General features: G+C 42.7%; 1 protein-coding gene across 1 annotated transcript; it reads left to right on the plus strand.

Annotated features, from left to right (window-relative positions):
* The first annotated feature begins 3,196 nt into the window (after positions 1-3,196).
* LOC148104117 (macrophage mannose receptor 1-like) lies at positions 3,197-11,520 on the plus strand. Its single transcript, XM_087839269.1, has 6 exons — positions 3,197-3,224; positions 4,717-4,785; positions 9,467-9,811; positions 10,217-10,543; positions 10,745-10,836; positions 11,317-11,520. The coding sequence occupies exons 1-6, from the start codon at positions 3,197-3,199 to the stop codon at positions 11,518-11,520; spliced, it is 1,065 nt and encodes a 354-aa protein (XP_087695395.1).
* Positions 11,521-12,381: the final 861 nt, after the last annotated feature.

Raw genomic sequence — 12,381 nt, forward strand, 5'->3', positions numbered from 1 at the left:
GACACCAAATCTAAAACAGTTTGGCAGACTGAGTAAAACCATGTGCTCAGCTCTTCTGTATCATTACATATAGAGTCAGGAAGGCTGCAGTTCTGATTAAAAACAATAGAGAACTGACCAGCAGAGGAAAGGTTAAAAATACGATAGCACCAGCAACAACAGGAGGAGGATTAACTTTGGTACAAGGAAGGGAAACTTCAAACAAGACAGGCTTATGATCCGACCATACAATATCACAAACCTGTAAGTTAGAGACAGGCAGATTGAGAGTTAAAACAAGATCCAACGTGTGCCCATATTTTTGTGTAGGCACAGACACAGGTTGCACAAGATCAAAAGAGTCAATACGATTTAAAAAGTCCTTTGCCATTGTCAGGGCAGCACGCGTGAATATTGAAGCCCCCAATAATAAGGACATGATCATATTTTGGCATAATTTCAATCAACAGATCATTAAAGTCATCTAAGAAGTTCTTATTGTATTTTTGAGGTCTGTAAACCACAGCACAGAGCACTGTGTGAGAGCGACCTAGCTCAAACACACTCAGTTCAAAGCTACTAGTTGATGTTGATAATGGCAATGGTTTACATTTATACTGCTTCTTAAAAACAACCGCTAGTCCTCCTCCTCTGCCTGATAATTGAGGAGAGTTTAAAAAGCAGCAGTTATCTGGTAAGAGATCTGTGAAAACGCTGGACTCACCGGCCCACAACCATGTCTCAGTTATACCGAGGAAATCCAGTCCTTGGGCCATAAATAAATCCTTTAAAATAAAAGTGTTATTACTCAGCAATCTAGTGTTCACCAATCCAAACCTGGAGGAGGTCAGCGTGTTCGTGGCTGACTGCGATGAGGGAGGGAAGATGAGGGAAAATCCGTCGCGGCTGGGACATCTGATCCAAGCCAACAACAGGCACCAGCCAGGCATCGGTGGGCTCCAGAGAGCGCGGAGAAAAGACATGATGAGACGGAGCCGGGGAAGAGCGCACCAAGTACACCTTAAGTTTCACGAGCAAACCGCTTCGTCTGAAACGCTTTCGCCGTGAGGCTGGGGCCAGGGTCCGACAAAGGTTAGCTGGTATCCCAGATAGGAATGGAGGTAACGTCTTATGTCCAGTATAAGTTGCATTGGTAAGATCACTGGCAACTAGTCGGAGGTCAAGCAGAGTTTGGCAATTGTACATTAAAAGAGAGTTGACTCTAGCAATAAAAAAACACAAACAAACACAACATTAGAGAACAATAGTGAATAGAGAAACCTCCTCTCTTTCTAGTACCTGTCAGTACTCTTGCTGCAGCATTTTGCATTAACTGAAGGCTTTTCAGGGAGTTTTTAGGACTTCCTGATAATAACGAATTACAGTAGTCCAGCCTAGAAGTAAAAATGCATGAACTGGTTTTTCATCATCACTCTGAGACAGGATATTTCTAATTTTAGAGATATTGTGCAAATGGAAAGAAAGCAGTCTTACATATTTGTTTAATATGTGCATTGAAGGACATATCCTGTCTTGACACCAGTGGGTCAGGGCGCTGACCTCCTCCCTGTAAGTCGTCTCATCACCGTTGGTGATAAGACCCACCACTGTAGTGTCGTCCGCAAACTTCACAATGATGTTGGAGTTGTTAGTGGCCGTGCAGTCATAGGTGTAGAGTGAGTACAGGAGAGGGCTCAGTACACAACCCTGTGGAGCACCAGTGTTCAGTGTGATGGGGGATGAGGTGATGCTGCCCAGTCTGACCACTTGGTGTCTGTCAGACAGGAAGCTAAGGATCCAGCTGCAGAGGGAGCTGCTCAGTCCTAGATCCTGCAGTTTCCTGTCCAGCTTCGAGGGAACAATGGTATTGAATGCTGAGCTGCAATCTACAAACAGCATTCTCACATACGTGTCTCTCTTTTCCAGGTGTGAGAGGGCAGTGTGTAGTGTCAGGGCTATGGCATCATCAGTGGACCTGTTGTGGTGGTATGCGAACTGTAGAGGGTCCAGTGAGTCGGGTAGTGAAGAGCAAACGAAGTCCCTGATCAGCTTCTTGAAGCATTTGCTCACGATGGGGGTCAGGGCTACAGGTCGCCAGTCGTTCAATGAGGAGATGGTGGGGGATTTGGGTACAGGGACGATGGTGGCCATTTTGAAGCAGGCTGGGACTACAGACAGAGAGAGGGAAAGGTTGAAGATGTGTGTAAACACTCCAGCCATGCTTTTCCCAGTAAGATCCTGTGACCTGTCCGCGCGGTGCACAGAGAACCCCGGTAGTTGTATTGCGGAGTCCGGTACCTTATCCAATAGCCAGGTTTCTGTGAGGCAGATCACGCAGCAGTCCCGCATTTCTCGCTGGAATGAGATCTGTGCCCGAAGCTCGCACAGCTTGTTCTCCAGAGACTGCACATTAGGCAGTAATAAACTGGGTAACGGTGGTCTGCTAGTGCACCGTCTCAGTCGAACCAGAACGCCAGATCTTCTCCCTCTGCGTCGGCGCTTGCGGCCTCCAGGGTCAGAGAACAAAGGCGTCTCAGGTGAGGTCTGCAAACGGAGGGTCCGTGTTGCAAAACTTGAACTCCGGAAAGTGATGAGAAAGTCCGTCTTTTATGTCCAGTAAGGTTTGTCGGTCGTACACAAGGAGACATGTGCTACTCGTGAAAAAATAAAGGAAAAGTAAAATTAAACACAAAAAACAGCTGTTGCTTGGGGGAGCTCGTGACGAGGCTGCCATACTCGGCGCCATACTCTGCGCCATCTTAGCCAGTTAAAATGTATTTGTTATTAAAATTATTATTGTATTATTATTATTGTATTAAAATGTAATCTTACTTCATTTTCGTAATGTCAGATGCTCCGGTTAGACTAGCCTAATGACTGTCACTGGCTCTTTAAATCTCTTTTGGCACACCTATAACCAAATAAGTTTCAGTGTCTGCATAGTTTCTTTGCATAGTGTGTAAATCATAAGCCCTTCAGATTCACAGGAGGTTTCAGAAGCAAATCAAGTCATTGAACCGCATCAGGTACTTGTATATCTCTGAGTATAAATTATTTATAGATCAACCGTTAACTTTCTTTGCTTGTTGGTACTTGATGCTGTACTGGTTGCAAAATATTCAAATGGTGTATGTGGTGTTGTATGCTGTAGTTGAGAAAACTGAGTATTAAGTTGCTGTTTTGCTTTTTTTTTTTTCTAGACTACTTCTTCTGAACCATGGGTCATAAAACTCTCATTTGTGCAGGTAAATCCAAACAGTAAAAACATTTTTTTGTGAAGTAATGATGAAAATAAAAAAGAGTTAACTATGAAATAAATCAAAGCAAACTTTTTAAAAATTTTGTTGCAAATTTAGTCTTATAAACTCATTAAAGAGGGAAAAAACACAAGATTTCATAAATGAAATAAATTTTTTATTTATTTTTGTTATTTAACTGAGAATAAAAAAATGGTTTCGTGGTAAAGAAGCTGAAAAACTGCATCGAATATCACTAGTGAAAATATTAAGACTGAAAGCTTTTTGAAACTAACAATGATATGGGTCTATAAACATGTTGCAAAACCTAGAAACATCTTTTCAGGGTTGGAACAGGTCATTTCTCACATGGCTGACATCTGGTCACAGAGATTTTTATATTCAGTGACTCATTTGTATTGCTTTACATGCAAGTCCACAGTATCATAGAAACTCAATAACAATGGTAGAGTTTAGCTTGGTGATACAATACGCTACCAAACTTTTGAAACAAACAGTGAGCTTGGTCTATAAACACTGAAATTTTGCAAACTTAGAAGCATCTTTTCAGAGTTTAAGGAAGCAATTTCTGTCACAGTCAGAGAGATTTTTTCATCCAGTGACTCATTTGCATAATTTTACATACAATTCCCACAGTGTCATTGAAACTCCACAAGAATAATAGAGTTTAACTGTGTTATGACAGAGTACAGTGCAATCTAAGGAGTTTGGAAAGAGTCTGGACTTCTTTAAGTTTCTTGACGATGTTTCATCTATCATCTGAGAAGCTTCTTCCATTCTGAGAAGAATTGGGGAAGTGTCCCAGATTTTAAGCCCTGTTGGAAGTGTCCCTGACAGGGTCGTGGACCAACTATTGATAAATGCCAAATCACACGAGCCAAGATTTGAAAACGGTATTTGGAGAACTCTAAACACCCCCCATTAAAAAGACATGTCAAGAGACCAAATGTGATATGATTCTCTGCATTTATAACAAATATAACACCAAGGTTTTTGCAAGCCTAAATAAAAAAACTGTATAAAATAATTTATAGGAAATGTTAAGCTTGCTCAGTTAATTGGTGTCATCGACATCAAAGGAGAGTTATTGTGTGTAATCGTTATAGAAAGATTTAGCCGTCTTGTACAGATGGGGAAGAAAGAAGAAGAAAAAAAATGGATGGTAAATTATTATGTCAAAGTTAGGATTTTTGTAACTTTCCATTTTACAATACATTAGATATGAACAATTATTTTTATTATTCATGTTTACTACCTACTAATAATGAATTACTTAGGAATTTAGTTAGGTGATTCAAAGACTATATGTCAAGATATGTGTTCAGTTTTAAATTAATTAATTATCATACATGTGTAAAACAATTGTTACTCTTTTTACTCTTTCTGTAACTTCATAGAAAATAACAGAAAAGATGATATATTTTTACATTCAGTTTGGATATATCATCAACTGAATATGGCATTATTCTTTGGTTTGCAGGAATTTTCATAATGCATTTGATGACCACCACCAGAACTGCACTGCTTTCAGCAGGGTCCAACATAACAGGTAAACAAGCATGCACTGCAGTAGCTTAGTCAGTGTTTTGTTTAGTTTTTTTCATCCATCCATCCATCCAGCCAGCCATCCATTTTCTTCTGCTTGTCCGGGGCCGGGTTGTGGGGGCAGCAGCCCAAGCAGAGAAGCCCAGATCTCCCTCTCCCCAACCACCTCCTCCAGCTTGTCCGGGGGAACACCCAGGCGTTCCCAGGCAAGCCGAGAGATATAATCTCTCCAGCGTGTCCTGGGTCTGCCCCGGGGCCTCCTCCCTGTGGGACATGCCTGGAACAACTCATCCAGGAGGCGCCTAGGAGGCATCCTTGTCAAATGCCCGAACCACCTCAACTGGCTCCTTTAGATGTGAAGGAGCAGCGGCTCTACTCTGAGCCCCTCCTGAAAGGTCGAACTTCTTACCCTATCTCTAAGGGAGATGCAAGCCACCCTTTGGAGGAAACCCATTTCCACTGCTTGTATCCACAATCATGTTCTTTTGGTCATTACTCACAGCTTGTGACCATAGGTGAGGGTAGGGACGTAGATCGACTGGTAAATTGAGAGTTTCATCTTTATACTCAGCCCTGTCTTCACCACAACAGACCGGTACAGTGTCCACATCACTGCGGCCACAGCACCAATCCGTCTGTCAATCGCCCACCCCCTTCTCCCGTCACTTGTGAACAAGACCCAGAGGTACTTAAACTCCTCCACTTGGGACAGGAACTCGTCCCTGACCCGGAGTGGGCACTCGCGGAGCACCCACCAGGAACAAGTCTGGCCTGTTGCCGGCGATGCGGACCAAGCTCTTGCAATGGTTGTGTAAGGACTGAATGGCCTGTAGCAATAGGCCAGACACCCATTACTCCCAGAGCACCCGCCACAGCATCCCCCGAGGGACACGGTCGAATGCCTTCTCCAAGTCCACAAAACACATTTAGACTGGTTGGGCAAACTCCCATGCACCCTCAAGTATCCTTGAGAGGATGAAGAGCTGATCCAGTGTTCCACGACCAGGACAAAACCTGCATTGTTCCTCCTGTATCCGAGGTTCGACTAACTAACTCCGTGAATCGCTTTCTTATTTTGGTGGAGAGGTTTGTATTTCCCAGGGATCCCAGGGGACATGTTGTCTGGGGCCCTTTACCCTACCGGTAGGGTCTCCTATGGTAAATTGGTCCTGGGTGAGGGACCAGACAAAGAGCGATTCAGAAGTCCCCTATGACAAGACCATTGATGGAACAGTTCACAATGCCTGGGATAGGGTTACCTGGGGCCCCACCCTGGAGACAGGCCCGTGGAGGGTGCCCGAGGATGAGCTTCTGGTGGCCAGGCCTTAGTCCATTGGGCCTGGCCGGGCCCATCACCCACAGGAGGCACTGTAGGGGCATTTTGAGCCGGGCGGTGGCCAGGAGTGGAGGTCCTGGCGGACCGATCCCCAGCTACCAAGACTGGCAATTGGGACATGGAATGTCACCTCTCTGGTGCGGAAGGAGCCTGAGTTAGTGCGTGAGTTTGAGAGGTACCGGCTAGATATAGTTGGGCTCAATTCAACGCATGGCTTGGGCTCTGGTACCAGCAAATGGTGGACACCAGAGGTGAGGGGAGCCACCAAGCTGAAGAAAGAGTCCTATCGGGCTTGGTTAGCCTGTGGGACTCCGGAGGTAGCTGATAGGTACCGACAGGCCAAGTGGAATGTGGCGCGGGCAGTGGCTAAAGCAAAAACTCGGGTGTGGGAGGAGTTTGGAGAAGCCATGGAAAAAGACTTTCGTACTGCCTCAAAGAGATTCTGGCAAACAGTCAGACGACTCAGGAGGGGAAAGCAGTGCTCTACCTGCACTGTGTATTTTGCAGGTGGAGTGCTGCTGACTTTGACTGAGAAAACTTTCGGGCGCTGGAAGGAATACTTCAAGGTCTTCCTTAATCCCACTGACACATCTTCCGTGGAGGAAGCAGAGTCTGGGGATGGAGGGGATGACCCACCAATCTCTGGGGGCGAAGTCACTGAAGTAGTTAAGCAACTTCTTGGTTGCAGAGCCCCTGGGGTGGATGAGTTCCGCCCCAAGTTCCTTAATGCTCTGGATGTTGTAGGGCTGCCTTGGTTGACACTCCTCTACAGTGTTGCGTGGAAATCAGGGGCATTACCCCTTGATTGGCAGACCGGGTTGGTGGTTCCCATCTTTAAAGGGAACCCCGACTATTAAGACATTCTTGCGCTAAAATAGAATAGAATAGAATAGAATAAGCCTTTAATTGTCCCACAAGGGGAGATTTGGTTGTAACAGCAGCCAAAAAGACAAATATACAAACAAACAGTACACAGGACACGGAACAGAAACAGACACAATTTTTCTTACATATTTACATTAAGGACAATGGTTACTTTAAACAGAGAGTACTGTACAGTTATTAAATTAAATAAAAATAATTACAGGTAAGAGGCAAACCAGGTTGTAGTGTGAATTGGTTAATTAACTAACTTATTGCAGTTACAGCATTGATGTAAACATCTATGTTTGTTGGGAGCAGTTCAGATTGTACAGTCTGACAGCTGCAGGGAGGAAGGACCTGCGGAAACGCTCCTTCATGCATCGAGGATGCAGCAGTCTGTCACTGAAGGAGCTCTGCAGTTCAGCAACATCTACATGCATGGGGTGGGAGACTCTGTCCATCAGAGATGTTATTTTGGCCAGAGTCCTTCTGTCTCCCACCACCTGTACTGGGTCCAGGGTGCATCCCAGAACAGAGCTGGCCTTCCTGATGAGTTTATCCAACCTCTTCCTCTCAGCTGCCGATAAACTGCTGCTCCAACATACTACACTGTAAAAAATGACAGATGCCACCACAGAGTCATAGAAGGTTTTAAAAGCGCTCCCTGGACTCCAAATGACCTCAGCCGCCTCAGCAGGTAGAGTCTGCTCTGACCCTTCCTGTACAGAGCATCAGTGTTGTGGCTCCAGTCCAGTTTATTATTCAGGTGAACACCCAGGTACCTATAAGAGTCCACTATCTCAATGTCCACTCCCTGGATGTTCACCGGTGTCAGTGTGGTGGGTCTGCGTCTCCGGAAGTCCACCACCAACTCCTTCGTTTTCCCGGCGTTGATCAGCAGGTGGTTCTGCTGACACCAGTCAACAAAGTCCAGAGTCCACTGTCTGTACTCTGAGTCGTCCTCACCTGTGATGAGGCCGACTATGGCAGAGTCGTCAGAGAACTTCTGTAGGTGGCAGCGTGGGGAGTTGATGGAGAAGTCTGCAGTGTAGAGGGTGAAGAGGAACGGTGCCAGCACAGTTCTCTGTGGGGCCCCCGTACTGCACACCAGCGTGTCAGAGACACAGCCCTGTGACCTCACATACTGTGGACGTTCTGTGAGGTAGTCCAGTATCCACTGGGACATGTGGTGGTCCACTCCCGATAGCTCCAGCTTGTCTCTCAGAAGTCGTGGCTGGATGGTGTTAAAAGCACTGGAGAAATCAAAGAACATGATCCTCACAGTGCTTCCAGGCTTCTCCAGGTGAGTCAGAGCTCGGTGCAGGAGGTAGATGATGGCGTCCTCCACCCCAATGCCAGGCTGGTAAGCAAACTGCAGCGGATCCAATGAAGACCTCACCAGGGGGCGCAGATGGTTTAGAACCAACCTCTCGAGGGTCTGTGCTATGCTAAATATGTACTGTGCTTTCAATAACACATATGTGGTATTAAAATACGCCAAATGTTTTCCTTTTAACCACATTTTACATAAAACCGATTTACCAGTAGGCCGTTGTTATTTACTTTTCAATGCACTCTGGGTAACCTTTTCAGTTTGAACCAGAGCAACCCGAGAGAGAGAATGAGAGAGCTTGCCAATGGCAACGGCGACTGAGAAGGTTTGTTGTAAAGCACCAAAACCTTTTGAAGCCGTATGTCTTAATCCAGATGTTCTTTGGGCAGCCCTTGTTAGCCTCCATGACCAGTATCCAGTCTTTAAGAAAGGGGACCGGAGGGTGTGTTCCAACTACAGGGGAATCACACTCCTCAGCCTCTCTGGGAAAGTCTATGCCAGGGTGCTGGAGAGGAGAGTCTGTCTGTTAGTTTTTTCAAATACATTTTTATATTTTTTTGAGCAATGATAAACCCAGCTGGATTTTACTAAAATTGAGGAGACTTTTTGGTGATTGTAATGACAGTGCATTAATACATTGTCATACTTAAAGGGAAACCTAAAACTAGACAAAAGTAGTAAGATCAGCTTAATCTAATAATTTCCAGGTTTTTTGTTTTTTTTTCCAAGCCAAGAGGACACGGTTGGGTTTCGAGCCATATCTGAACTGAATTCTTGGCCAGCATTTATTGCAGATCTGTTTCTGACTGTATATTCCTGAGACCTTGACGTGTTTATCAGATTTGCCAACCAATTAATATTTTAAAGTTGCAGACGTTTTTCATCTCTTAAAACCAGCTTGTTTCTTAAATTCCTTATTTCATGTTTCTTGATTTCACGAGACAGATAATTCATTGAAACAAACTCACTGAAAAAAATGTATTTTAGAATAAAACAGTTATGAGATGGGAAACAAAATATATTTTTGGTTGGTAGGTTTAACTTGAGTAATCCGATGTGTATTTATGCATGAGAAAGTTAATACTCTTTGGTGATGCAGTTTGTCTGTTTTTAATTGAAGAAAGAAAGGCTAATCTGCTGGGTTTTTTTAAGTGCTTCAGGAGTATCACTTCATCAATAAATCCCTGACCTGGTATGAGGCTCAGAGCTTCTGCAGATTAAAGTACACCGACTTAGCAACCATAAATAACATGGATGATGAAAACCGGCTGATCAACACACTGGGCAGTAACATGACATCGTCATGGATTGGACTTTACAATGGACAGACCAACAGGTGGCTTTGGTCTGATGGCAGCGGTATAGCGAGCTTCACCCAGTGGAGCCCTGGTGAACCAAGCAACTCTGGAGGGGTTGAGGCATGTGGACAGATGTATGATAACGGCCTCTGGAATGACGCGCCATGTGGATTAGCCAGGGCTTATGTGTGTTATGAAAGTGAGTAAATGACACAGTGATCTTTAAAGCAAATGTAAACTGATGCAATTACATACAGCGATTAAGTTGAAATAAAACCTTCAGGATTTTGATATGAATTATTTAATGGTGAAGATAAATGTGAATTTATATTTCTTATATCTAAAACAAAGAAAGAAAAATCATTAGCTGGGTAGCACACAAAATGATAGCCCAGGTGTGATTCTTTTAAATGTGTGCACATATGAATCAATACACAATTACAATGGTTTAAGGCATTTTTTTATATTAGTTTTTTGTCACTAGCCACACTATGGCCCTCCTAAATGTAAATCTGGCTCTAAAAATCTTACCTGATTTCTACTTTTCTTGGAAGAAAAAAGATGTCTAACTTCCTTTTATTCCTCTGTCCTTGTATGTTTTTAGTTCAGCAAGATGGCAGCAAGAAGTATGTGGTTTACACACAGGGACAAACCTGGCCGAACAGTCAAGATCTGTGCAGGCAGATGCACACTGATCTGGCATGTGTGCATACAGCACAGGAAAATTTAGCGATTGCTGCAGTTACAAACGTAGTGTGGTTCGGTCTGTTTAAAGATTCCTGGTACTGGTCAGATGGAACAAAGACCTCTTTCAGGTACTGGCAAAGAGGCGGAAGTTATAGTGGAAACTGTGTTTCTGTGGAAGGATCACAGCAGGGACGCTGGGTACCAGCTGACTGTAACCAGAAAGCAACATTTATCTGTGAAGGCGGTAAGTTCCTGAAATACAAAAGCAATAAGTCATTTCTTGGAAAAAGTGTGATGTCAAAACTCGGATAGAAAAATAATAATATTCATAATAAGGATCGCAATCAACACAACAGCTTTCTTCTTCCTTTCCTAGATGTAAGAGCATGCATCAAGACTGTCTTAATAATGGCTGAGATTATATTTCTGTGTTTGTATTCTGCAGGTCTCAAGCTAAAGAAGATGGTCATAAAGATGAAGGTGCAGTCTGATGTGGATCTCACTGACTCTACTACTTCCAGCCTATTCCTACAGAAGGTACAAACATAGCTTCCAGGGTCCACCAGGGGAAACTGGTTATACTGCAAGAGTTCATAAAATTACAGTAAACAGAACATCAACCAAAAACTACCTACAGAAAAAAATAATACCAGTATGCAAAAAGTCTTGAGTAGAGTCAAAAATATAATAAGAGTAATATTTTCAGTGAAGCACATCTGAAGCACTCTGTTATTTATGACATCATGAACTCATCCCTCAGATCTTGCTGTCTAGCAAGACTGTCAATTCTATTTTTATACATAATACATTATGGTCTGTTTGTTTTTGAAAGTAATAGAAACTAAATAAAAATATTTAAATTCAACACTTAAGTATCTCCTCAAAGTCCAACTGATGATTTAAAAATGGTTTAATTATTATAGTTATCTTAATGTTACACAGACAGGTACAAAGCTGTGTGCTAAATCTGGAGAGTATGTCAAACAATTATTTTCTTTGATCGTATTTTTCTTTTAGTTGGAAACAATCCTGAGAGATCAAGGGGTGACTGATGTCCAACTTAAATATAAACGTGTATTTCAACCCCAGTTGAAGACCACTGAGAACGCGGGTACGAGAGGCCTCCCTACAGGGAGCATATATCATGCTAACCTTAATTTGAAACATACCAATCATTTTGTGCAAATTAATTTAGTAAAAGAACAAACAAACAATCAGTGAAAAGGTTTTTTTCCTCTCTTTACAGGATGCTGAGTGCAGAAGTGCCAATGTCGTTTTACTGCAACATTAGTGGTTATAGTGGTTTGTAGAGCTGATGGATGGAAACAGATTATTTAAAGATTGTTGCTTTCCCCAGCAAATTTATTTACCCTATACTTGTGTAGTTCATAACAGCTGATGTATATTCTAACCTAAGTTATTAAGTAAATTAAACTTTTACTTACTTTAAGAGTGTAATTAAAACAGTAGATCTTGTCCTCATTTTCGCCCTAAGGTTTTTGGTCATAATATTGTAACTATGGGTGGGAAGAAGAACCTATGCAACATAACATTAAATATTGTAATAATATGAAGTCAAAATCAAAGTGCTAATAATAGATGCAAATCACTTTCAAGCTTTGAAAACTTTGCATTACAGTGCTTTGGACATGGCATCTAAGTGCTTTATTTTGAAAAGACTTTCAATTTTTAAAAAACAATTGTGTGAAGAAAATTTTTTTCTGCTTCTTTCAGTCAGTAGAAAAAAAACAAACATATTTATAGCTGCAACCAGACTGCTCCCTTACTTTGGTAGTGACTGTCATGTTTTCATTTGGTCACCATATTGTTATACGATAGCCATCTGTCCTAATCTGTGTTTATGGAGGCATGTGTTCTGTCTACAATAAAATAACTTTCTGAATGTTGAACCTTCTTATCCAGTGTTTTTCTGTTGTATTTATTCCCCCATGCCTCACAGCACAGGTCTGAGAGAGATCATTTTTAAAACTAACAGTCTGAGATCACCCAGACAGGTAGAATCTCAGCCACGATAAAACCTTTTCCATAACTCTGGTAAGATGTTCTAGTCTATCCCAAAAA

This window comes from Neolamprologus brichardi, chromosome 3 (assembly GCF_056152115.1).
Source record: "Neolamprologus brichardi isolate AB-2024 chromosome 3, ASM5615211v1, whole genome shotgun sequence".
Lineage (NCBI taxonomy): Eukaryota > Metazoa > Chordata > Actinopteri > Cichliformes > Cichlidae > Neolamprologus > Neolamprologus brichardi.

What these genes read in the sequence shown, in the direction of transcription:
- LOC148104117 (XM_087839269.1), top strand. Translation starts at nt 3,197, where the DNA reads ATGGGTCATAAAACTCTCATTTGTGCAG. An exon ending in AGCAGGGTCCAACATAACAG is followed by an intron (nt 4,786 to 9,466) that starts GTAAACAAGCAT and finishes GGTTTTTTTAAG; the next exon opens with TGCTTCAGGAGTATCACTTC. An exon ending in GGCTTATGTGTGTTATGAAA is followed by an intron (nt 9,812 to 10,216) that starts GTGAGTAAATGA and finishes GTATGTTTTTAG; the next exon opens with TTCAGCAAGATGGCAGCAAG.